The following is a 25,264-nucleotide window of genomic DNA, read 5'->3' as shown; positions in this document are numbered from 1 at the left end:
CTTGTGGAATAGACTTTATATTGAGAGTGCTTGTGGTCAGACATTCGCTGGAGGCTCAAGATAGGTCTTACAACACCAGAGATCTATTCACATAGTCATCATTGTTCGATATGGTCAGCAAATCCCGCACAGCGGCGTAAAAATTGAAGGGAATAGAATAGAGAAGCAAACAGAGTTCGAATGAAAGAGCTGAGTGTCAGCAACAACGTCTAAGTATGTATGAGTTGGCTGGGAACTAATCTGGTAACCTTGGAGTGTTGACAAACAAAAGAAGGTTCCATCCCTTGGATCAAATAAACTAAATTCGAGTGGAGTTCCAGACGGAAAGACCGGGTTTGGCAATACCTCTTTTGTATGTTTCTGAAAAGCAACAAATAGACGTCAGTAATTTGAAGGAGGTAATCCTTGATCAGGTACTTGAACATCCCTTACAATGATCAGCCGATGCTGCATATAAACACCCGTAACCCTACCTGCCATGCGAATTTGGTCTCCGAGGCTCAGCAAAAGCCCCACCCAGCGTACAATGAATTCCTGGATTTATATCAAACCATCCGTTTGTTTTTTCAACCCTCCGAGCCCTCTCCACACGACTGCTTAAATTTTCATAGATGCATGCACGATTGGCCTCGACTCGATAAGAAGCAAGAGTTTGTCAATGAGAGATGGGTTCGTGGCAGAAAAGAGAGGTCGGTGCAGGGAATTTTTTCGGTTTCCTCGGATTGGGTCCGATATCCGAAATTTCTGTTTCATAGGTACCGGTAGCTGGAGGTGAGAATACCAGAGTACCTACGAAGGGTAGGTAGGTACAGCAAAACCTCTCCATAAGGATACCGGTTTTTATAGACTTTTTTAAGGATATATAAAGGTATCCTTATATAAAGATTCCACTTAATCCCGATATAGTAGTAATTTCCTTCCAATTAATTTCGATTAGGTTATTTCCGTGATATTTTTTTCATTTCAATCAAATTTGACTAAAATATCGATATATTTATCATATGATTCTATTGATCCAATAAGGATATATGTGATTCTGGGACCGAAGAATATAAGGATATCCTAATAAAGAGGTTTTAAGGATATAGCCCTTTTTTAACCCTAAAAATTTTTGAAACCAAAAAAAAATAAGGATAATAGAGATTATCCTTATAAAGGAAATCCTTATGGAGAGGTTTTGCTGTAATCATTTATATCAATGGGAGATCGAACAACAATCAAACAACGCTTATTACAAGAGTGTCTGTTGTAATAGGAAACAATGTAGAATGTTCATACCTACCTACCAGGCAGTATCTAATAAGTGAAGTCATTCATTGCGCTCATTCTGAGTAGCCTTCTCTACTCATGACAACCTTGGAAACACACGTTTTGTTGTATGACTGTCAAGTGGTCTGCAACGTATAATCCTTACGGACTTATGGAAATATTTGCATTTTCCGATGCAGCCCTGATTCGGAATTCTTGAATTTTCACAAGTTTTGCTGCAATTCTCATTAGTTACTTTTGATCGCAGGGGTCTCAACGACTCGATCTCGATTACCAGATGATCAATAGATACTTCAACTGGTGGTGCGTCGTGCTACACGACAGGCCTCTTCCTCTATGCTTTTTTCCCTCTTTGTATCAGGATCTAACTAATGATATTCTTCAAAGGGAGTTTGGGGCAAGAGATGATAGTTAATTAGAGCCTTGACTGAAGCTAATCATGAAATCTATCTAATGAGATTAGGATAAAAATAGGCTAGTTTCAAAAGACTACATAACAACTTCCAGTCAACAAAAATTTGATCAAAAACTACATCAGGAAAGGCATACTCCATGTACATACGAGTGTCTACTATCCATGTACTCGTACATACGAGTATCTATTACCTAGATACATTTTATGTCCCTCAATTCATAGAACAATGAGGTTCAATTCTTCCCCTCCTGCAAGCCATCGAGGACCTTGGTATCCACTGTCAATAAGAATAAGCCTGATTAGCTTTGGATTATGATCGATCTTCTTTACCTTGTTCCTGTTTACTCTTACTCTTACGATGGTAGAACTTCGCACATCAAGACCTTAAAAATCCTGGGTCCTTAATATGTCCATTGAAATTTTGAATCGTACAAGATCCATAAACTCACAAGGTACGGAAATTCTTATATTTCCGTTACAGATTCCAATCTCTTGGCATCGAATCCCTCGGGTAACCGCTGCTTAGCGAGATGTGAATGTCTCTTCACCGCTTCCTAATCTTATCGTAACCCCTGTTGAGGAACACACGAGGAAGATGATGAGAAGTCTTCTCTCTAAAGGGCTGAACCCAACTGCCGAAACCTCATTTCGTCATTATGGCTTCGATATATCCTCATCCGCTTGGAGCACCAGTTCGTACCCTGATACTATGTTTTGTACTCTGGAAGACCTCGCTTCTGCTCATTGCAGCTTGTAGTCCAGGTCCAGGCTATGACACATCTACCAGTTTGCTACTGTCGAGTCTGCATTCGATCGGGAAAAAGAAGTTACCATCGGTAGTGCAGTACCTCATCGGCAAGCTGGTAAGATGGGATGCAATTTACTTCGTACACGCGTCAAATCGCGGATATGTCTATGAACAAGAATGGGCGTTCGGGTGGGGCTTCACCCGCATCATAAAATTCAGCAGTATGGGTAAGTACGGAAATAACCACCCGTCTGTATGCGTCGTTGACCAAGGTAGGACTTGAATACCTTGGGGTACCCCGCTATGATGGGCTGGAGGGGTTGGTGGGGATCTTGATTGCTCACATCTCCCATCTATTTTCGACTCTTGCCCTGCACAGCCTGACCTTGACACTCTTCCCATCAAAGAGATTTGCGTTGGTTACTGCTCTTCTGCACATCATATCACCAGCTGGAATATTCCTGTCTGCTCCATATGCTGAGAGTTCGACTGCGCTATTAACTTTTTTGGGAGCATTCCTTTTCTCAAAAAGTTTTGGCTCTGAAGTGAACAACAGAACTTTAGGTCACGACCTTCTTATTCTTATTTCTGGCGTAGTATTCGGACTTGCTACTACTTTCAGAAGTAATGCATTGCTCAATGGGCTTCTCCTGCTTGAGGAAGCATTCAGGGTTCTCTTGAGTCTAAGTAATGGGTTCAATATGCCCACCATTCGTCGCCTCATCATCACTGGTTTGGGAGGCATGTGTGTTGGGATTGGTTTTCTCACACCACAGTATATCGCATATCAAGAGTACTGTGGGGCAACGGACATCGCGAATCCAAGAGTATGGTGTTCGAATACCCTGCCAAGTATATATGCTTTCGTGCAGGCTTTTTATTGGTATGTCGATGGATTTGATGGAATGCGACCGTATCTAACATTCACTAGGAATAACGGACCGTTCAGATATTGGACAACCTCAAATATACCTCTATTTTTACTTGCTATGCCTATGCTTGTAATCTTGGGAGTATCTGGCAATGGGGTATTGCGGGACTCTCAGTTCCAACAAACCCCAGCCACCCCGCAGAAAGATGTCAACCCGCCAGTTAACGGGATCCGACAAGTCGATAAAGTCCAGATCATCCGGAATCTAGCGCTCACACAGTTGATTCTCACAGTATACACGTTGATAAGCGGTCATGTTCAGATTATTACAAGGATCTCATCATCTTCTCCTGTATATTTGTGGTATATGGCAGCTTTGGTTGGGAGAGGAAAGGGTCCAACAGCCACAATGGTTGGAATGTTCATGATAATATATGCCGGCATCCAGAGTGGTTTGTTCTCATCATTCTTACCTCCTGCATGACATGGAAACAACAGTTGGGGATTTGCAAATGTTGGGATGATGTTGGTACTGTATCAGAACATATCGAATGAGGAAAATGATAAGGTTAGAGCAAGTGAGAATTAACTCTGATAGGCTACTTATGAGCTTTCTCATCCCGTCCAATACCTAGGTACGAAAGAAATGGAAAGACGATATACCTCATTTAATAGTATCCAATCGGAAAACTGCATCCATTTCATAATTGACTCCCCAATGAGAAAGTCGCATTCATCACATCACCTGAATAAAAGTAGAATTATCCATCCCAATCAATCGGAAAGCTGCATTAATCATCAGATATATTTTTTACAAGGTTTATTCTCATGTCATTAACCGCCTAAGGCATCCTACTAGCTCGGTTTAGGACCTAGCTGCATATCTCGAAAAGTGTTCATTCACATCTGCCACTTGATATTTAATACAACTTACTACTACTATTACATTTCTTCTTCCACCCTTTTCTTTTTACTAATCTTTCAGCAGATCTTTCTCTTATAATTTATAGAAGATTTCTGAAAAAGGCCTTTCACATACACCAAAGTTCAAGGAATAAGAAGAACAAGAAGCAGAAGCCCTTCAAGCTACCTCGTCGTAATATGATTTTGCAAAGTTCAAGTACTTCAAATATCTAATTCTATTGTACCACAACACAGTTATTCAGGCAATCACTCATTCATTTATTCATTGTCAATATTCACTCTTACAAGTCTTTCGACATAGTGTGCGAAAAAATATCGTTGTGCGGATTACTTTTCAAAAATAAAATATCCAATTTGGAACAAGTCGTCGAACCTTGGACTCAACAAAAGACTCAGTCAACTTGACAAATTCTTGTTACAGCCATGTGGCCAACAAATAACGGCTTTCCAAGTAATGGACAATATCAACCAAACAATTTCAATCAAGATGATCTATCTGGAACTACACCACTACAATCTCCTTTCTCTGGCGATGGACCAGGCCCCAATTTCTTTCAACAACCAAACATATTACAATATGACGAAATGAATATTGATGGTTACAATGGCTTCTCTCCAGAGATTCCTATGTACAACCAGGCAGCTTTCGCACAAAATCAATTCATATCTCCCAATCGACCACCAGTAAGTGCTTGGGACAGACGACCTAACTTTTACTATGGACTTTAGGGAGCAAGCGCATACAGCTAACCTCTACCTACCTGCCCAGTACTCCCCTCAATTGAACTCAACTAATAATAGTGTGGCTCCTCCTACTCCTACGCCGACGAAAGAACAGCTTGCTGCCAAAACTGCCGAATTAAGAGCAAGATTGATGAAGGGGAAAGAAGGCCGAGCCAACTCAGCTACCCCACCAGTTCTTGCACCAGCAAAACAAATAACTGCGATAGAATCGTCGAGCTCATTACAACCATCCCCTAAGAGTCCTGCTCAAGGGGTAAATCTCGACGAACACTTACGCCGGGAAAAAGAGATAAATGATCTCATTTCTGATTATTCTGAAACAAAGCCAAGAGCAGGACCAAAAATGAACCCTGTGGCAGGAAATGGTACTGCCAAAAAAACACCTCCTATCAATACAAACATTCTATCTGCGAACCCCCAAATGTCAGGAACTCCTACAAAAATCAAGAAATCTACCAGTGATCGAGCCGGTAATGGTTTTCTAGCTGAGAGCGAAGTCAGGAATGTTAGAAATGGGTCGATGTCGGAAGGAGAGATACTAGATGAGCCTAGCCCTAAGAAGCTTCCGCCCACGGAGCCAAAAGGAAATCAGTTCAATATAAAATCGGCTAACGTTAATGATAAGTCTCTTAAACCGGAAGACGAGCGCACAACTCGGCCAGCTTATGTTCGTGTAAAGGCCGAAGAACCTGGCCCTTTGACTCGACGTCCAGCACCAGCACAAGCACAGCCATCAAAACCTGAACCTCCTCGTTTTCGAGATGAACGCAGAGAAGACGGCGATTATCGACCAGAGAGAAATCCAGCTTCCGATCATAGATATGAAAAAAAGTCGCATCAAGACACTGACAAAAAACATCACCCACGCAGATTTTCTCGTGATAATAATGATGATTATCGCCGTCCCGAGGCTGCGAAGGAAGAAATCAAATCTTCACGAGAGTCTAAACCACCAACACTGGCACAAGTTTTACCCCATGACACAGATTTGAGGGAATGGCTGGACATGACTCAGTATCATGATATAGTACACAGAAACAAGTTCTTGAAAACTGCACGAGCTCTGAAGGAATTGGAAGAACAAAAAGCCAAGCTCTTAGCAGGTATACAAGATGGTCAAAGTCTTGTAAATTTTAACGTAGGAAACTTGATGAACAGCTTAATACAACCTCAGAACACCCCAGCGGTAGCGGAGTCTACAGATCTTCCTGATCGTTTAACATCTAACAAGCGCAACTACAGTGAAGTCCAAGATTCTCAAAGGGAGGCAAACTATGGAAAAGTAGCACGCCTTGAGGATCGAGAACATGAAAATCGCCGTCGACAAAGTTCAGTAGACTATGACTCTTCTCGCCGCGCCAATGGTGACCGTGGAGGTCGTTATTATTTCGAAGAATCTCGTAACCGTGGTCGAAGCCGCAGTAATGATCGTGAAGTGTCCCCCGGTCTAAGGACCTTTGAGAGCAGACCCCCTGCACGGACTGCACGCGAAAGATCTTTTGAAGTACATGGAAGTTACAGAGGAAAGGCCTTTGATCCAAATTATCGAGGTCGAGGAGGTCGGGGAAGAGGTCGTGGTAATTGGGAGTCACACGAGTCAAGGAGCGAAGCTGGATTTGGATCGCGAAATGCTCTTGGCAAACCTTACAAAGATCCAAGAGGTTTTGATCGAGGCGGTAAAGGTGGTCAGTGAAAATCACCCATCTCGTCCGACGCTTCTATTTATCTTATTTCAAGTCAATAGAGATTGCTTTAGTCGCGCTTTCTTGATACCCATGCAATTAGTTGAAAAAGTATTCTATCAGAATCACTGTCTTGTTTGCTGTGAAGTTGAGTGACGAGTGTCTGCCAATAGCTATAGAATATTCTGAGGAGAGTTGAGAAGTCCACATACTGACGCTATCAGATACAAGATATTTCATAGTAAAATCCTTCAACGATGAAAATGTTATTAAATGTATTGAAGATGTAAGTGGATTAGAATCAAGCAAGCAAGACCGATTCAGCTAATATCCAAAAGGGTATATGGACCACCCAAGCACAAAATGGACCAATCTTCAAGGAAGCCTTCGAGACCTGCAAAAATGTTATTTTGATCTTCTCAATCAACAAAAGTCGAGCTTTTCAAGGTTATGTGTGTATTCCCTCTCCAATTTTTCTTCCCCAATTCCCCAAACTCATCATGGTAAACCAATAGGCGAGAATGGAAACCCTCCCCGGCGCAATTAAAGTCCCTTCCTGGCAAAATTCGATTAACTGGGAGAGCGCTGGAGCATTTCGAGTTCGCTGGCTCGTCATTTGCAATGTGAGGTTTGGAAAGATAGGACATTTGAGGAATGGATTGAATGAAAATTTGCCGGTGCTGATTGGGAAAGATGGACAGGAGGTTGAGGAAGGGTGTGGGAGGGGGTTATGTGAGTGTTTGGATGGGGAGGTGGAGGAGGTCTTGGGGGGTGGAGAGCAGGTGGAAAAGGGTGAGTGGGGTCAGGAGATAAGTTGGGGTGAATAGGGTAGAGGAAGGGTGGGAATGGAGAGGTTGAACGGGGCTTGTCGGAAAGGCAATAGAGGGGGTAGCATATTTGAAGGGGGAAGGAATCTACTATGGATTATCTTGTAAGTGAATTGGTAGGATTTTTAGTCCTGTTATTTGTTGTTTATAGTCGTTCTTTCTTTGCCTTTATGTTGCATTGCGCCTTGAGCCTTTTATCAGCCAGTTAATACATACATATATACAAGAATAAAAAGTTAGATTGTTATTGCTATTTTTGTGTCGCCATGTATCTGCCTTAATCATACATATCATTTGTTCTTCACGGTACGTCTCGGGAGTCGGTAATCAAAACAATTGATTCGTGAATTGTTGGAATTAGCTTGGATACATTAGTAGTGTGATGTCTTATTTACTTTCATTCCTGTTGCTATTTCTCGGATAAAGTTTCCGTGGAACATGTTTATTCATGGCTGTATCATGTATGTGCCTCCTTTTAACATAGTAATGTCCCTCCAAAAGGGCGAAATGCATAGGAAAGCAATCTTACCATTGGTTTGGACTGTGTTCCAACAGTGTGTTGGCTTATGCTGCACTATATCTATTTCCATTGACTCGCATATAAATTCTGATTATTTCATACTTATTCTACTACTTTCTTCATCCTACCATTTTCAAATGCTCAACATAATTACCACGCATGATGACTTCTCTATCCCCCAAAAGCCTCCTTTCCGCACTCGAAACCCTCACATCTAACCCGCCCGCTTCACTCCTAGAAAACCACATCCTGAAAACAAAATTACGACTTGCAGCTCGAGATTTATCGCTTGCTCTAGAGACACCGGCTGATGCTCTTGCGAGAGTGTTGCTTTCTCAGGTATATCTATCTCGTGAATCACTCTAGTATTGTTTTTGAAATCTTTGCTGATGTTGATGGTATGTGAAGCCTGTAGAAAGTGTTTGCATTCGTATCGCGTGGGATTTGGATCTATTCCATCTACCATCCACCGGAGAAAAAACATTAGAGCAGTTAGCACAGGCTACCGAAGCAGATGGTGTTTTGCTTGGTATGATTCCCTGTGATGGTTGTACTTGTAATTTAAACTATTGTGGAAACTGAAAAGCACGTCTACTCCGCAGTTTAACTACTTTTGGCACAATCAAATAGGATGGAAAATAAATACTACACGCTTTCGTCTTCATATACATTATTTGCAGAGTCGACCTTCACAAAAGGAGTCGTGACTTGGGGATTCTGAGCACTACCCACCCATAATTCCAGGTTTCGCAGTGCCGATTTTCTGGGTCCAGCGTACAGGGCCTTACCTGGATTCCTGGCGGATACAAAGTATAAGAACCCGACGAATCCGCAGAATACTGCGGTGCAGACTGCTTTTCATCATCCAAATAAAGATTTATCTGGGATTCTTGGAGAGAAACCCGATACTGCGCAGGCATTCGCAACGCTGATGGGTACCTGGGCGGAAGGAACCTCGTTGGTGCAGGATCTTTTCCCGATAGCTCGATTTCTGGCGGAGGGCGATAGTTCGATCTCGGCTTTGTGGGTGGAGGTGGGAGGTGGGTATGGTCAAAAGACTGTCGCGCCGAGAGCTGCGTTTCCGGAGCTGGAGGGCCAGTTTGTGGTGCAGGATTTGCTTCATATTGTTAGTGGTGCGGGTAGAAATGAGGGAATCGAGTATTTGGTTCATGTCATTTTTGAGGAACAGCCAGTTAAAGGTAGATTTCTCAATCCCAACTCCGAATCGCGCAGAGAAATCGGGTTTTATGTCAATATCTACTGAGTGTTTGTAAAATAGGAGCTCGAGCATATTATATCCGTCAGGTTCTTCATGATTTTCCCGACGACAAATGTGTGGTTATTCTCACTCGACTGCGCAAAGCTATGAAGCCGGGTTACTCCAAGCTTTTTATACATGAACAGATTGTTCCGAGATCGGGAGCGTCGGTGTGGGCAGTCACGCAGGACTTTAACATGATGACACTTTTGGGAGCGGCGGAGAGAACGCGAGATTGTTTTGTAGATATGCTCTCGCGAGCGGGGTTGAGAGTCTTGGGGTTCTATCCGACGCCGGATGGAGTTTCAGAGGGGCTTGTGGAGGTGGAAGTTGAGTGAGGATGAACTGATCAATATTATCTCCAGGCACTAAAACTGCGTTGATAGTGATTGGTAGTTAAGTTTCTTGTACGAGCGCGGTATATGATTCGATCGGAGGTCATGCCAAATACGCAATCATCTATTTGAATGTTCATCTCCTAAATCGATGTAAATACTACAAGTCTAGTCTACAAGCACATGTAGACAAGCCATCCAGCCCGAGATCATCTTACAAGCTTCCCTAACAAACTAAATGTAAAGACAGGCTCGGAAATTATGCTTTTCTCCTAACAATCTTTAACGGCACCGGGTGTTTCATTTTCAAGCCCATATCAAATACAGTGTCATGTGCCAATTGCTTTTCTACTTTCTGAACAGTGCTCGCATAATCCTTTCCTGGTTCGCAAATCAGTTCTACACTAAACTCGCTCAACAACCGAGTAATAGCCGCGCAAAATTCGGCCTGCGCAAATCGTTGTCCGGGACAAGAACGATGGCCCTCTGCAAATGGAATATACGCTCCTTCAGGTGGGCTGTATACTTTTGACTCCGAGGACCGCAGCCAGCGCTCCGGGTGAAAATCGGATGAGGGATATGATGGCGTATCTGCATGTGTTTTTAGGATCTCGGACCAGTATTTGGGATTGCGATGTGTGGCACTTGTGTTGATTATGACGAGTGTGTCGCGGGGTAAGATGTGTGTCTGGTTACCTATTCTCAATGCTTGCTCGTTGGTTTTGTTGATTTTGGGTAGAAAGGGAAGGACGGTGTAGAGTCGAAGTGTTTCTTTCATTAGCGCACCGACGTGGCCGTTGATGAGTTTAGAGAAGTCCGCTTTATAGGACCACTGACTTGGTTGACGGCCACCGATAATAGTACTGATTTCGGCTTGTAGAGATGATTGAAAATCAGGCCTACATGCTAAAAGAATCACAGCGTATGTGAAGATATTTGTGCTCGTTTCGTGGCCTGCGAGAATGAAGATGAAAATGTTGCCGAGGATCGCAGCCTCGGGGATCGACAAGTCAGCACTGCTGAGTCCGGGCGTACCGGCTTTCACAAAGTGTTCGAGGAGAGTCCCTTCTCCTTTCACATCGTGAGTTTGGAGATGTTTGGCGGTGCTGTCTCGCATATCTTCCATGTATTTTCCCCATTCTACGAACGCTTACTTTGCGGTTTTGTGGATTTTCAAAGGGAAATAGTCTTTTACAACTTAGTATGCACGGAAAGTAGAGGTGCTGAATTTACTTACTAAGAATTGGTCGAGGGGTTAGAAATATAGTACTGTTGTACTCGAAAACGGTACTTATTGCACGTTCATAAGTCAAAGTGTGCCCTGGACTGGGTTTCGTATCATTCTCCGTCCACGTGATGGTCTTTCCAAAGAACACCTTGCTGATGACATGCAAAGCGAGCTTTGCAGCATCGCTGTTGAGGTCAGAAACAGAGCCATTATCGAGCCACTTTTGCGTCATCATCTCAGTTTGCTCAATAGCACCTGTCCAAACCGCCTGAAAGTTTTTGTCATTGAACGATGGCGAAGCCACTTTTTTGAAAATGCGGTGCTCTTCCCCCTCAGCAGCGGTGATGGTAGGCCCATAAATATTGAGCATGTCAAGCATTTCAGTTGGCTTAACAAAGTCGTTGCGTCGGGTAGACACCTGCATGATAACTTCGGGATCGCATGTCCAGAGTATATTGCCCCCTGCGGAAACTATCATTATCGAATCATCATTCATTCTCTTGAAGGGCTCATAGCCTTCATGCCAGGTCTCGCCCCATTTTGAAAGCGGAAGCCATGACTGAGTCCATTTGCTGGGAAGTCTGGAAAGGAACGGTATAAAGATATTCTGGAGGATGATCCATGGTATCGATTGGAAGTATACTCTACATAAATGTTCTTCAGCAAGAAAATCTTGTTACATTGTAGGGAAGGACTTACAGAGAAATTGCATATTTAAACCCCGATTTTTTGGCTTCCTCGATTCGTCGCTGTAGACTTCGATATTGGGAAAATACAAAAGCACTTACGACCACAGCTATAGAAAGTAAGATGGTAGAAACCATGATCCAACAATTGGGGAATATTGTCGAAGGACCAGACCTTTCTGAGCTGAAACTTTCCTGACAGTGAAAGATGAGAAAGCTATGCAGAATGCTTTGGAATGAATTCTAGCAGATTGAGCGGACTGAAAGTACGAATGCTTTTCAGATAGTTGACAAATGTCAATTGCAAGGATATCATTAGTGGGGATGAATACGAATAAGCACATCTGACGTTCTCAAACAATTGGAAATTTGCCCTTCAAGCATCTAGACTCCTGTACTTTTGTATTGCCTAGCAATACCTTGCATAACTCATTGTATCCTCATCATCAAATTAGACCATAGTCTGGAGCTTCACTACCCACTTGGGTAGGTACCCTTGACCATAAGCAAGAATCTGACGACATGCTTAGTATAAAATTGAGTGAGATTTGTGAAGATGCCCTCTGTACAGATCTTTAGTTCACAAGTTGTTACAAGAGTAATACCAACAATATCGGTAGGTGGGGGTACTTTCGAGATTTATCTATAAAGTCGAATTTGGACCATGAATATCTTACCCCATATCAAAAGGGAACAAGATTGGAGCGGATGTAGAAATGATATAAAGATGTATTTCAGGCGAGGATTCGCACATGGGCTGTTGGTGATAGTTGGTGGCTGTTGGTAGCTGTTGGCATAATACCAACCTAGTAAGGAATGGGTAGATATCACAACATATCTCCATCAGGATAGCCACCTTCTCATTCCGGACCATTGATGTTACAAATGTAAGATCTTACAATGACTAGTTGAAATCAAAAGAGAGAAGAAAACATCAATCCTTATTAGAATCACAAGCTACCTATCTGTCTTTGATACATCAATGTATTGATGTCGTTGGCATATCCATGTGAGATTACTAATCTACACCTTGGTAAACTCAATAACACGGAAGTAGCCCTCCGAGGCTCCAAAATGTATGGTAGGCACGCAGGCACGACATTGACAACGTAGATATTGATGAGATTGATCTAGAATCTTGGTACACGGCCAAAAAGACATGGGCGGCGGGGCCAGCATAAGCAGACTCCACATATTAGCAACGACATAAGCAAAGCCCAGGCGGGATAACGGTTACTTCCCTACACTCTCGATAGTCATGATTCCGCGTCGTTGCGGCATGCCGTTGGAAAAGTATTAAAGCATGTATGAGGTGCAGTGTGTCAAGTGCCACGAAGTACTTCGCTTGCTTGATCATATCTCATACGCTTACTATCCGGAGAAGGCCCATCATTTCCTCTACCAAGCATTTCTTCGTTCTCACTCTTTCCCTGTTTTTGGTTTTATGTAGTAAAATGGAGAATTTACCTTACAGAAGTCTGTGCAATGCATTTTTGATATCGGTTTTAAGCGTAAGATTGACAATTTTGTCACCTGGTTTCCAAACAAGAATGTCGACTGATTTTCTTGCTAGTATATTGCCACTGTTGTGGTTTACAACGCCTTTTTCCACCCCTTATCAAAGTTCCGTGGAAGTCCTACATGGGTTGTATCGCGAGTTCCATTCATCTACACTATGCTTTCTGGGATACTTCCTTATCACATCAAGAAAATGCACGATGAATATGGTACTATTTTACGAGTTGCTCCAGACGAGCTTTCGTTCACAGACCCTCAAGCATGGAAAGATATTTATCTGCAGAAGCAGTTTATCCGCCCAAAAGAATGGGGCTCTAGACCACCTGGCGTTGAGGCACACAATTTTATTACTGCTAACGCCAACGACCATGCTCGATTTCGCAAAGCTTTTCAGCAAGCATTCTCAGACAGAGCCACAAAAAGCCATGAACCAACTGTCAAAAAATACATAGATCTATTGATTCTTCGATTGAATGAAGCTATCGCTGGGCAGCGTACAGATAATGGTACTGTTGATTTAGTGCAATGGTTGAACTTTACAACCTTTGACATCATCGGAGATCTGGGATGGGGTTCGTCTTTCAAATGCCTTCAAGAGAGCTCATATCATCCGTGGATTAAAGTAGTTCTTCATTTCAAAGCCGTTCTTATTGCAAACTCTATCAAATACTATCCATTGCTCGAAGCGTTTCTCATGAAGATCACCCCAGCTTCAGCTCTCGAAGATCTACGTCAAGCTCTTGAGACAGGTCATCTTAGGGTCCAAGACCGACTTCGTCATGACGTCAACCAACCTGATATTATGTCTCATGTCATCGATCACAACAAGTCTTCGAACGAGATGGCCCTTTCAGTTGGGGAAATAGAGATGAACTCCATGGCCTTGATTGTTGCAGGCAGCGAGACTCTAACGACTACTTTGGCCGCCGCAATTCACTTTTTACTTGAGAATCCCAAGTGTCTAGAGACCTTGGAAAGGGAAATTCGCACAAACTTTAGCACGGAAGAGCAAATTACTAACGAGTCCACAATTTCGCTGCCGTATCTTATGGCTGTGCTCAATGAGTCGCTACGGATGTCTCCCCCATTTCCTGATAGTCTGAGGCGCGAAGTACCAAGTGGAGGTGCTACAATCGCAGGTCACTTTGTTCCCGGAGGCACAACTGTTTCAGTGGCATGCTGGTCTCTTTTCCGTTCATCAAGCAATTTTGCGTCACCAGATGAATTTATCCCCGAGCGATGGTTGGACAGTTCTGGAGATCGGACCTCTATGAACAAGCAAGCTGATTCCGAAAACGTATTTCATCCGTTCTCACTCGGGGCACACAATTGTATCGGTCAGCCACTCGCTTGGATGGAGATGCGGCTTATTCTTTCGCGACTTATTTGGAACTTTCATGTCCAAGTCCCTAGCGGGGAGACGTTGCAGAATTGGACTGACCAGAAGATCTTTTGGACTTGGGATAAAGTCCCACTCAATGTTCAGCTTATGAGTGTCGAGCACTCTGAAAATTAGATGAACTCAAGGAAGGAAACTATCTAAAACATAATTGTACGGCATGAACTGGGTGCAAACATTAATGAATATTCGTGATATGTATTAGGTGTTCTCAGAGGACTTTTTGAATGATGTAATGTACTTTCCGCGCCTCTCGACTGGTGGAATGTCTGCAAGAGTCCCTCCTCCAAGAACCAACGGAGCTGCACCCTCACTCCAAGAGTAATATTTGCACTAACAATATGATGTAAGTTGGGGGTACAGATCGTGAATGTCCGTATTCAGCACGCATAAGTGCCGTTCTAAACAGTTTCGCGACCTACGCAGCTAATGTTGACCATGAATCACGGTAGTGAAATACCTTCTCCTCAGTCCCGATAGTATACAAAGTCTTGACACCGAACTTTCATTTTTGGACATACATTCAGGAAGATAACTGTATAAGACAAAGTTCCTTTACCAACTTTTACTAGCAGAACAGATATTGGTAGCTCTCGTTGATTTCACAACTGTAAAAGCTCAAAAGCGTTGCACCAAGAGCATCACTAAATTTGATAGCCAGATACTTTCTAAATATCAGATAAGTACTACCAGCTCAAGTTCTAGAACATATCCAATTATGTAGAGTCAGTTTGAATGAGAATCAGATTCATTCAATAATCCTGAGTACTTGAACGTGAGGAATGATGTTCGTTTATCAGTGCGCCCGGTGACCCCACCTGTTCGTGACCTTTCCTTCCCCACTTCGATAAGGGAAATAACAAACAGACTTCCTCTTTGCGAATCCGATGTTCTGGTTACAATGTTTACATCTGCTCCTTTTCGATTGAGATAAAATCTTCAATTCATAATTCTGGTTTCTTCTCTATCGGTGAATCTTTTGATGGCCTTCTCAAGAATACCTCACACTGGACAATCCGAAGCTCAGAACCCACGAGTTACCATCATGAGCTCCAATATATTTCCCAATCTACTCTCCTCTTTAAACCTACCAAACATCCAAGCCCTCATAATCATCTATACTCCCCTCATCTACCTAACCATCATTCTCTTCTCCACTCTCCCCATCCTTCTCAACATTCAAAACTCAAACTTTCCCCCAGGCCCATGGTACACACATTTCACAAACTTAGTCCTAAAATACCATGAATGGAATGGTAATCGACGAACATACATCCACAATCTCCACAAGAGATATGGAGATAGCATTCGAATAGGTGTAAGAGAGTTTGCTTTTTGCGGGAGCGAAGGGGTGAAAGGAGTCTATGGAAATGAGGGAGGAGAGTTGGATAAAACGGGATTTTATGGACTTTTCAGACAATTGGGTGTTAGAACTACTTTCTCTACAGAAAGAAGGGTGGAGGTGTGTTTTCCTAATTTCCTTGCCCCTGTTGGAATATTTGCGTTTTGAATGTCTTGGAAATTTGGGGTGGAACTTTCACCACATTGGATACCACAAGTCTAGAATCTTTCTAGTGAAAGATGGAAGAGCGAAATAGGACCATAATGATACTAATGATATTCAACCATGAAGCACAAAGAAAAGAAGAAGAATATCGCAAAGCCATACCGAAATTCCGAGATCCTCAAACCTGCTATCATGGATGGAATTAAAGAAAGAAGTCAAGCATTCCTTCGAAAGGTTGAGGACTCAGAGAATGGATCCATTGATGTTTATGTGAGTTCTGATTTTCTCTATGAATCTGTAAACTCTGTCCTAGTGTAAAAGATGACCATTGATAAAATAACAGAGATATGCGCATTGTTTTGCATTAGATTGTGCCAGCCACTTTCTACTCGGGAAAGCGGGAATCAAATCTATCGAAGAGAAGGCCGGCATGGAAATAATGGAAGAAATGACGTATCACTCAAGTCTCAAGAGTAAGTTGCTTTACCTACACTTCTACTGAACGCTCCCCTCTATAATTCCCTCGAAATTGTCTCTCGACTTTCCAATCTCACACCCTCACAGACCAACTTTTGACCCTTTACCTCCAACCCCTCTCCACCCTTTTCCTCTCCCTCTTTCCCCAACGCTCCACTCCTTTAACCAACACATACATCCTCTCCTCATGCATCCACCTAACCCAAGAACCACACTCTCTTCTCCACGCCCTCCAACACGCTTCTCCCTCCCTATCAGAAACCCAAATCGCAGCCGAGATACTAGACCATCTAGCTGCTGGTATCGACACCACCGGCGCCTCTCTCACCTACCTCCTACACACCCTCTCCATCCCCTCCAACCTCCCCATCCAAGAAAAACTCCACCTCTCCCTCACCTCCCATCCCCAGAACAATTCAACCCCCGAAACCCCATCAACCCCCTACCTCAACGCCATCATCACCGAAACCCTCCGTCTCTACCCCCCAATCCCCATGTCCCAACCCCGTCTCACACCATCATCCAAGCCCAGAATCATCGATCAATATCTCATCCCCCCAAACTCAACCGTAAGTGTCCAAGCATGGAGTCTCCACCGGAATCCCGCAACATTCGGCGATGACGCCGAGATGTTCTATCCAGAACGATGGCTTGTGGGTGAAGACATAGTGAGAGAGATGGAGAGGGGATTTTTGGCTTTTGGGAGGGGTGGAAGAGTGTGTACGGGGAAAGAGTATGTTTACTTTTTCTTCCTTTCTACTATTTTCTTTCTGCTTTTTCGAATTTTCCTTTCCGTCTAGACAGAGAGGGAATATAAATAATGTGTGATATATATTATTATAAAACTAATACTCATATTCACACAGTCTAGCACTAGCAGAAATGCGTCATCTCATACAGAGGATCTATACGCAATACAGAACGAGGATAAAAGAAGGATACGAAGCAGATATGGAGATGGAAGATCAAATCATATCTAGTAGACCGAGGGGTCAGGAGTGTATGTTGATTTTTGAGAGGAGATAGAGAGTTATATAGACATAGAGATTATGAATTGACAAACTTAGAGGACCGTTGGATGGGAAAAGAAGTGACGGTGGTGAAGTTTGGTAATCTTGTGTGTAAATAGGAGTTTCACCGCTCTCGCTTCATTATGTATCATTAGAACTAGCATGATCAGTGATGCATAGTATGTATTTAAGATCATCGAATGAATATTGTTAAAAGATATCTTAAAGAACTGGGGTTTAGAAATGGCAGACCACCGCGATTCAACTGCATAAACAAAATACAACGCCTAGAAATGAATCTATATCCACCATCCGTGTATGGGTATATATTTGTCCTTGAAATATCAATTCTCAACGACTGATGGAGCAGGTGCGTGCTCGAATTGAAGATGAAGTTTACCAGCAGATGGTCCGCAGGTGTATCCATCCATCTGATCAACGCCATCGTCATTTATGACCAAAGTGCTGAAATTGGTGTAGATAGCTGCTACTATGAGTTTGATTTCTAGAATGATGGTTAGTTTTTTTTATTCTTTTGCTCGAAGAGGAAAAAAGTAATTGACACGAAAAGGAAAGATACAGAACGAGGCAAGAAACGAAGGTAAAATATCCAGAAAAACTAACCAAGCATAGCAAAATTGCTCCCAATACACATTCTTCCTCCACTACTAAAAGCCCAAAATGTCCTATCCCTTTCACGTTTCTGCTCGTCAGTCATACCATTTCCCTCCATCCATCGCATATAGTCGAATCTCTCGGGCTCTGGGAAAACCTGTTCGTTTCGATGGACACTGTGAGCTTGCGCACCGATTCTAACACCACCAGGAATATTCTTGTAGGCGCCAATATCGCAACTAGGATATGGTGTCATTCGGGGAAGACCACCTGGAATAGCAGCGCGGAGACGAAGAGTTTCCATTAGGACTGCGTGGAGGATGGGAAGAGCATCGAGTTCTTTACGATCGGGAATCGTTGGTGTTTTGGATGATGCAGATGCGGGTGAGAAGAGCATGCTGGGTGAAAGAGTCAGGAGTTCCTCTCTTAAAGATTTCTGAAGCATGGGATCGATGGATAAGTGCCATGCTAAATATGTAACCGTTATGCCTGCGGTTTCGTGGCCAGCAGCAAGATGATCGATCATCTCACTGTATATACTACGATCTGGAAACCTGAGTGTTTCCTCCTTGAGAACGGAGTCCGCACCACGCATTTTACTTTCCTTTTCAATGCCAGATACCATCGCATTGTACACTACCGGTTCATTGCCAGGTTCCGTGTCCCATGATCCGCCCTCCTTGAGAAATTTGGCAGTAGCTTCGCACCGATGTTGACACCATTCTTCTAATTCTTCATTGGCGGAATCGACAAATGTGGGAACGATACGATAGATATAAGTATTGATGAATCGAGTAAGGCGGGGAAGCTCTTGTGAATAGAAAGTATAACGATGGCGTTTCTGGTACAGTCTCATCCAATGCCTTCTATATGAGACATCTTTGATAAAGTTGGCACTATTCTTGAGTCCAAATAGGTATGAAGAGACAAAGTCCATAGTAGTGCCATTGAATAAATCGTAAACGTCGACTCCATGAGGACTTGAAGACGAGGCCAAGTTTGAGATGGTAGGTAGAAGACGTTCATAGAGAATGACTCTTGCTTGTTCAGCCAAGGCAGGTGAAGATAGTAATGTAGACTTTGAGTAGGTATTCGAAATCATTCTCTTTCGAGAAGAATGATTCTTCGAGGGGAGCGTTGAAAACATACATGGGATACTACCACGTGGTTAGAGAATTTCTCGCAAAAATCTTGCAAGGAAATAAATTACCCAAAGTTATCAAAGAAAGAATACCACTTCCCCTTTTCAAACCCACCTCCATATACAGTTCGAATGCCCTCTACATCATTAGTAGAGAGCTCATTTGGACCTAGTCGAATTAAGGGACCTAGTTGTCTGTGTAGCGCATGAACTGTCCTATTTTCCCGACATCGAAATCGCTGAAACAGAATCCAGGTAGGAGAAAATGGAGAAGACCAGTGTGCATTTGGAATCTTTGCCAAAGGTGAGATAAATGCAGGATAGATGATGAATCTCCATACGAGACCAATCAAGAGACCTGCAAGCCCAAGAGTAGAGATGGCAACCATGATGATGGGTTTCTGAGAAGTACTTCTTGTCTTGAACCTCAACCAAAAGCTTTGTAACTGTACTCAAGCAGTGTATGGGAAAGATCTGAATCCTATCAAACAGAAGAAGAAGATAATCAAGATAAAGTGGGGGGATGGTTATCTGCTGATCCACATCTGAGGACTCTCAACAGCTTATTGGAGGCCTCGGAATGATTCAGTTCTGTGGAATTTGACCTCTTGGCAAGTGAATGTATGATATATTGACTGAATGTTGTTGTCGCATACAGTATATGCAATTAATTTGATAGATGTGGTTGTACAGCAACGCTTCTTCCTTTGATGAGTCCTGTATTGGTCATACTTTCCGACCCCTCTCTTATCAGTTCTGACGATGACACTTTTTACCCCACTAGGAGGCTACTAATAAGAGCTAGTGAAATCAGGGGAAAGCTTGCCCAGACTGGAATCCCGAGCCGACCCGTGAGTTTGGGACTGAAAGCAGATGAATTGTAATCGAGGGAGGCTTACTATGAGACTGTAAGAACCTTGTATGGACTTCAAGTCACATTGATATGATGTGGTGAAACACAAGGATTGTATACAAGAAAAGGGCGTCTTACGAGAAATTAATAATCATGCTGATCATTACTCTGTAAGAATATAATTCCTAGTAGTGTGGGAGCAAGATGGCTGACGGTGATCAATAGTTGAGAAGTTCTGATTTACCATGACAGCGATGGTTTTGTAACCTTCATCGTTTCTGATATTTGACATGCATCAAGTCGGAGAATCCATTTATGAAATACAAATGGACAATGAAAAGAAATCCAATCTAGAAAAGATAAACGACAAAGCATGAATCGCCTGTTGGTGACATGAATGGCATTCTTTGTTGGACCAATAGAAAGGTATGACAATGTAAAGTACTTGGACCCGGTTGTGATTCCTGTCCTTGCAAGCCACATGGATGCCATTCAATATATTTTAATAACCTTGTACAACCTTAGGTGCGTAGCCTTCCTCAAGATATGCAATGTCCTCTGCAGTCAATTTTCCAGAACTAGCGAACTTGACCGCCTCTACCGCTTGCTCAATTCTCTCTTTGCTACTCAAGCCAATAATTGGATTGACGCTGTCCTTGTTAAGACACCAAGCAATAGCTATAGTTGCCATGCTAACTCCATTTTTATTTGCAATCTCCTCAACACGGTTAATGACGGTTTTATCGATTTCAGTCTCTTTGCTGCGGATCAAAGCCTTGAGCATCATATCGCTATTTTCACGTTTTGTGCCTCGATCATTGAAAGGACGAGCAAGTGCTCCTCGGGCAATTGGGCTCCACGGAATGAGTCCAACACCAACGTCTCTGCAGTATGGAATCATCTCTCGTTCTAGTTGCAAATTGTATAAGTATCTCGAAAGCGTACAGGGTTCAGTGAGAAACATACCTTCTTCACGGTAAAGCAAGTTGTAATAATTTTGCATGGAGATAAATTTGTGCCAGCCTTTCTTCTCTGCGATATTTTGTAGTGTCTGGAATTCCCATGCAGCCATCTACCATATGTAAGTCTCCACTGTTAATCTTATGATGCATCATCCAACTTACACTGCTTGCACCAATATACCGAACTTTGCCACTTTCCACAACATCATTCAAGGCTCTCATGATTTCTTCCCTGGGAGTATCGCGATCGAGTCTGTGAATCTGCAGGACATCGATATGTGTTCCTAATCGAGCAACGCTCTTGTCCACAGCGTCAAGAATATGCTTTCTACTCAAGCCAACCCGGTTGACCATCTCCCCATCATTTGTACGAAGCGTCGAAATATGCGGTTGTGTTCCATCTTCAGCAACACCGAAGTAGCATTTACTAAGAATAACAACCTTGCTTCTTGGAATTGAGTATTGCTTTAATGCTTTTCCGATGATTTCCTCGGATCTTCCGTTGGAGTAAGTATCTGCAGTGTCCCATGTATTCAGCCCGAGATCGTATGCGTGTTTCAATAATGGAAGAGCTTCGTCCTCGTTAAGTACCTTATTATGTTAGCAAAGCACTTGGTAACAAATCAAATTGAGGAATAGCTACCCAGTCTTGCCATTCAGATGATCCAAAAGACATGGCACCAAAGATAACCTTGGATATCTTTAATCCCGAGTTACCGAGTCTTGTGTATTCCATCTTAAGTTCTTTGGGGGCCGACATGTTGTGCCACTATGATGTTCTGTGAAAGCCTTTGACCACGAATATGAAGTTCCGGAAGAAAGATATTGTGAGACGGAGAGAGATGAGATTCCCTTAACTTTTGGAATGACTCAATGAATTAAAATCTAGCTACGAATCTGCAGGTGAGATCTATTTGTCAATTCAAGTGGAGCTACCCCTCATTGAACCACAATTGAGCTGCTGCCGCTTTCCAGATCCGATATTCCATACGGTGATGTAATCTGGGCCTGTGATTTCCATAGCACCTTCTTCTTTGCCTTGTCCATTATCCTGAAAGTATTGTAAAGCTTTCGATCGAATAGCTTCAAGGACGGCTGTAGAAAGCCTATGTGTACTACTACATGGTAGATAGATATGTCTGGTACCGACTCCAATACGATTCAAGCAAAAAGGAACACTGAGCTGATTCTTCTGATGAAGGGGTCAATATGGATTTTCTCGGATTTTATACCCGACTAAGCCCGCTCAAGCTAAGATAAAGAGCACCGATAAGCATCCTCATCCCACCCCACCTTCGTAATTCCATGAGAATGAACCCTTGCTTTGTACTTTACACAATTGTAATCAACTTGCTTGACTCTCGAGTAATTCAAGTCTTGGCTTCTAAACAAACTCCTCTTTCGTTGATTCATTCATGTATATGCTCGAGGAAAACTACAACAACTCCAAGTACACGAGACGGTAGAAGCTCAACGGTGGAACTAGGTCATACACAGCTTCCAAAATGTCTCTCACCGTGTTAACAGACTCGGATATCAAACATCTCCTTCAAGACCTCACTCTAAAAGATCTCGAAGGGTTTCAGGATCAGATGAGAAGAGCTCTTCATGAGTATTCTACAGGAACTCAGGATGATGATTGCTGCAGCTTGCATCAACCTAGAAGAACAGTTCTTGAGTCAAAGCATAAAAGGACAACACTATTTATGCCCTCTACTGCATCTGCGGGCATTGGAATGAAAGGTAAACCTCCTTTCTTGGTTATACTGTAACACCAGGTTCTAACAATCACAGTTGTTACTCTTCCTCAGCCAGGTTCTTTCAATGAATCTTCGGACTCGGACTCCATATCCACCTCTTCATCGACGAAAAATCCAAGCACTCCTCAAGGTTCTCTTACACTCATGGATAAAACAGGGCTGCCATTCGGCTTTCTCAATGCATCAGAAACCACTGCTTTTCGCACAGCTCTAGCTTCCTCTCTTCTCATTACACCCCGTACCAAGGTCAAAACTATAACAGTATTTGGTGCTGGAAAGCAAGCGTTTTGGCACGTCCGTCTCGCTCTCATTCTCCGCGGCCCAACTATAAAACAAATAAATATCATATCTCGCGCTTTTACGGACCGGGTGCGCAATCTAATGAAGTCATTTCTCGAAGTACCTGCTGCTACGAAGGAACGTGAAGGTTGGAGCAATGTAAAATTCTCTGTTCTTAGCCCTGCCTATGGAGAATTTGTTCGTCTCGAGAAAGAATATATTCGAGCTTCGGATGTCATATTTTGCACAACTCCTTCTACCTCGCCTTTATTCCCTCATTCTATTTTAACAAATACAGAAGGTAGGAAGAAGGGACGGCTCATTGTCGCCATAGGCAGTTATAAACCTCATATGATCGAAATACCTCTTGAACTCGTGGCGCAAGCAGTTAAAGTTCATGGAAGTGGCCATCATTTTCACAGGCATGCCGAAGAAGGTGGAGTAATCGTAGTTGATACGATAGACGGATGCAAACAAGAAGCAGGTGAAATAATTCAAGGTAATGTTTCGGCAAAGAATTTGGTCGAATTGGGCGAATTGGTCATGCTGTCCCATGGAATCGACCCTCTCAACTATTCATCTGCCATTGATGATTCAGATGAATCTCCACGTAGCTCACTCGACCTCCACAATTTACACATAGACGGAACTGGCAACGGTGACGCAACACCGACCCCAGGCTCACCACTCTCTCCCACCTCTCCACCTCTGGCTCGCAGCATGGCCAACATATTTCACTCCGAACACTCCACCTCCCCCTCATCCTCTCGCAGCCCTTCTCGTAAATCTTCTTTCTCCTTCCGCAAACCCAGAACAGGATCCACAAGCACAAATACTACTAATTCAAGTGGTACATTAGGAATGTTAGGAAAGGAGGTGCAGACAGAAAAGGAAGATTCAATGAGTAGATGGTTGAGGAATGGAAATGTGATATATAAGAGTGTGGGGATGGGTCTTATGGATTTGGTGGTTGGGGCGGAGTTGGTCAGGTTAGCGAGGGAAAAGGGGGTGGGTGTTTCTGTAGAGGGCTTTTGAGATAACGAGATGCATATGAGATAGGGAAATACTGGAGTTACAAAAAAGGATAGATTCGGGACGAGAAACCATGTTAATGCGTTACGATAGATACCACATGAGTTTTGAAAGAGGAGAACAATATGAAATAAGAGGATATCATATTCAACATACTTATCATATTTGCAAGATATATGAAAAACTCTTTTAAAGGAAGACTCCAATGATGGAATCTTCATTTTCACTTGCCGAATGTGTCTACATCCAATTCTTTACTTCTACTATCTTCCATCTTTCCGTCTTCCAAGCATGTATATCTCCTACAGCATCAAGAAGTCAAGTGGTTTGATACACCCTTTTACAAGCAAGATCAAAGACTTCCCCGCTACTCAGAACATCAGACTTGGGATTATGTACACTCTAGTTGTGCTTGAAGTTTTCGACCTTGGAAAGGGGGAGGGGAGAGGGGGAGGGGAGAGGGGGCGGTGTTATTCAGCGAAAGGTTGGAACTTCTTGGTTCCTAGATGTTTGATTTTTGATTTCGATTTTGGTGGTTTGTATATGGAGGAGTGGGGATGGGGATGGGGAGTGAAGAATATGGGATGATTTAAAGCATCAAAAGCATCAAAAGCATCAAAAGCATCAAAAGCATCAAAAGCATCAAAAGCATCAAAAGCATCAAAAGCATCAAAAGCATCAAAAGCATCAAAAGCATCTAATGTATCGGTATACATATATCACATCACAAAATATCACATCACAGCACAATACATCACCTATCTATAAACCAAGCAACCAACCAAACCAAAATCACACACAAACTTTCCACATCTAGATACCTACCTAGATACCTAATCTTCTACCGGCCAACAAACTCCCATTGCAACATATCTCGCTGCAACCGCAACTACAACCACCCGATCTATCATAGTCCATAGATTATAGTTCATGAATGCTTATTCATACCTACCTACTTATCTACCTGCCTACTTATCTACCTACCTACTTATCTACCTGCCTACTTATCTACCTACCTACTTATCTACCTACCTACTTATCTACCTGCCTACTTATCTACCTACCTACTTATCTACCTACCTACTTATCTACCTGCCTACTTGCCTACCTACCTACTCACCTATCTAATACATCGATAGCTACCTACACAATAGTCAATGAAAATCTCAAGAGATACAATAAAACACAGTACAGTATATTTCAG

General features: G+C 42.8%; 9 protein-coding genes across 9 annotated transcripts; 6 read left to right on the top strand and 3 right to left on the bottom strand.

Moving 5' to 3' along the window:
- Window positions 1-2,340: 2,340 nt before the first annotated feature.
- Window positions 2,341-3,787, top strand: EAE98_008696 (uncharacterized protein; the record flags this gene model as incomplete). Its single annotated transcript, XM_038956319.1, has 3 exons — window positions 2,341-2,659; window positions 2,709-3,315; window positions 3,364-3,787. 3 exons carry the CDS (start codon window positions 2,341-2,343, stop codon window positions 3,785-3,787), a joined length of 1,350 nt encoding a protein of 449 aa, XP_038807400.1.
- An 863-nt stretch (window positions 3,788-4,650) lies between these two features.
- Window positions 4,651-7,480, top strand: EAE98_008695 (uncharacterized protein; the record flags this gene model as incomplete). Its single annotated transcript, XM_038956318.1, has 5 exons — window positions 4,651-4,911; window positions 4,997-6,656; window positions 6,878-6,939; window positions 6,992-7,105; window positions 7,169-7,480. 5 exons carry the CDS (start codon window positions 4,651-4,653, stop codon window positions 7,478-7,480), a joined length of 2,409 nt encoding a protein of 802 aa, XP_038807399.1.
- A 682-nt stretch (window positions 7,481-8,162) lies between these two features.
- On the top strand, window positions 8,163-9,596 carry EAE98_008694 (uncharacterized protein; the record flags this gene model as incomplete). Its single annotated transcript, XM_038956317.1, has 4 exons — window positions 8,163-8,339; window positions 8,409-8,529; window positions 8,774-9,199; window positions 9,280-9,596. 4 exons carry the CDS (start codon window positions 8,163-8,165, stop codon window positions 9,594-9,596), a joined length of 1,041 nt encoding a protein of 346 aa, XP_038807398.1.
- A 734-nt stretch (window positions 9,597-10,330) lies between these two features.
- Window positions 10,331-11,645, bottom strand: EAE98_008693 (uncharacterized protein; the record flags this gene model as incomplete). The annotated part of the gene is made up of 3 exons (XM_038956316.1): window positions 10,331-10,781; window positions 10,831-11,465; window positions 11,521-11,645. 3 exons carry the CDS (start codon window positions 11,643-11,645, stop codon window positions 10,744-10,746), a joined length of 798 nt encoding a protein of 265 aa, XP_038807397.1. The 3' UTR covers window positions 10,331-10,743.
- A 1,316-nt stretch (window positions 11,646-12,961) lies between these two features.
- EAE98_008692 (uncharacterized protein) lies at window positions 12,962-14,541 on the top strand (the record flags this gene model as incomplete). The annotated part of the gene is made up of 2 exons (XM_038956315.1): window positions 12,962-13,018; window positions 13,081-14,541. The coding sequence occupies 2 exons, from the start codon at window positions 12,962-12,964 to the stop codon at window positions 14,539-14,541; spliced, it is 1,518 nt and encodes a 505-aa protein (XP_038807396.1).
- A 1,510-nt stretch (window positions 14,542-16,051) lies between these two features.
- Window positions 16,052-17,434, top strand: EAE98_008691 (uncharacterized protein; the record flags this gene model as incomplete). Its single annotated transcript, XM_038956314.1, has 4 exons — window positions 16,052-16,201; window positions 16,275-16,404; window positions 16,496-17,141; window positions 17,275-17,434. 4 exons carry the CDS (start codon window positions 16,052-16,054, stop codon window positions 17,432-17,434), a joined length of 1,086 nt encoding a protein of 361 aa, XP_038807395.1.
- Window positions 17,435-17,762: 328 nt separating this feature from the next.
- On the bottom strand, window positions 17,763-19,563 carry EAE98_008690 (uncharacterized protein; the record flags this gene model as incomplete). The annotated part of the gene is made up of 3 exons (XM_038956313.1): window positions 17,763-17,923; window positions 18,043-19,190; window positions 19,244-19,563. 3 exons carry the CDS (start codon window positions 19,561-19,563, stop codon window positions 17,763-17,765), a joined length of 1,629 nt encoding a protein of 542 aa, XP_038807394.1.
- Window positions 19,564-20,529: 966 nt separating this feature from the next.
- On the bottom strand, window positions 20,530-21,749 carry EAE98_008689 (uncharacterized protein; the record flags this gene model as incomplete). Its single annotated transcript, XM_038956312.1, has 4 exons — window positions 20,530-20,936; window positions 20,994-21,099; window positions 21,152-21,580; window positions 21,633-21,749. 4 exons carry the CDS (start codon window positions 21,747-21,749, stop codon window positions 20,530-20,532), a joined length of 1,059 nt encoding a protein of 352 aa, XP_038807393.1.
- Window positions 21,750-22,494: 745 nt separating this feature from the next.
- Window positions 22,495-24,063, top strand: EAE98_008688 (uncharacterized protein; the record flags this gene model as incomplete). Its single annotated transcript, XM_038956311.1, has 2 exons — window positions 22,495-22,732; window positions 22,784-24,063. 2 exons carry the CDS (start codon window positions 22,495-22,497, stop codon window positions 24,061-24,063), a joined length of 1,518 nt encoding a protein of 505 aa, XP_038807392.1.
- Window positions 24,064-25,264: the final 1,201 nt, after the last annotated feature.

This window comes from Botrytis deweyae, assembly GCF_014898535.1.
Source record: "Botrytis deweyae strain B1 chromosome Unknown BDEW_023, whole genome shotgun sequence".
Lineage (NCBI taxonomy): Eukaryota > Fungi > Ascomycota > Leotiomycetes > Helotiales > Sclerotiniaceae > Botrytis > Botrytis deweyae.
Note: the sequence above shows the minus strand (reverse complement) of the source record. Positions and strands in the feature narration are given on the sequence as shown.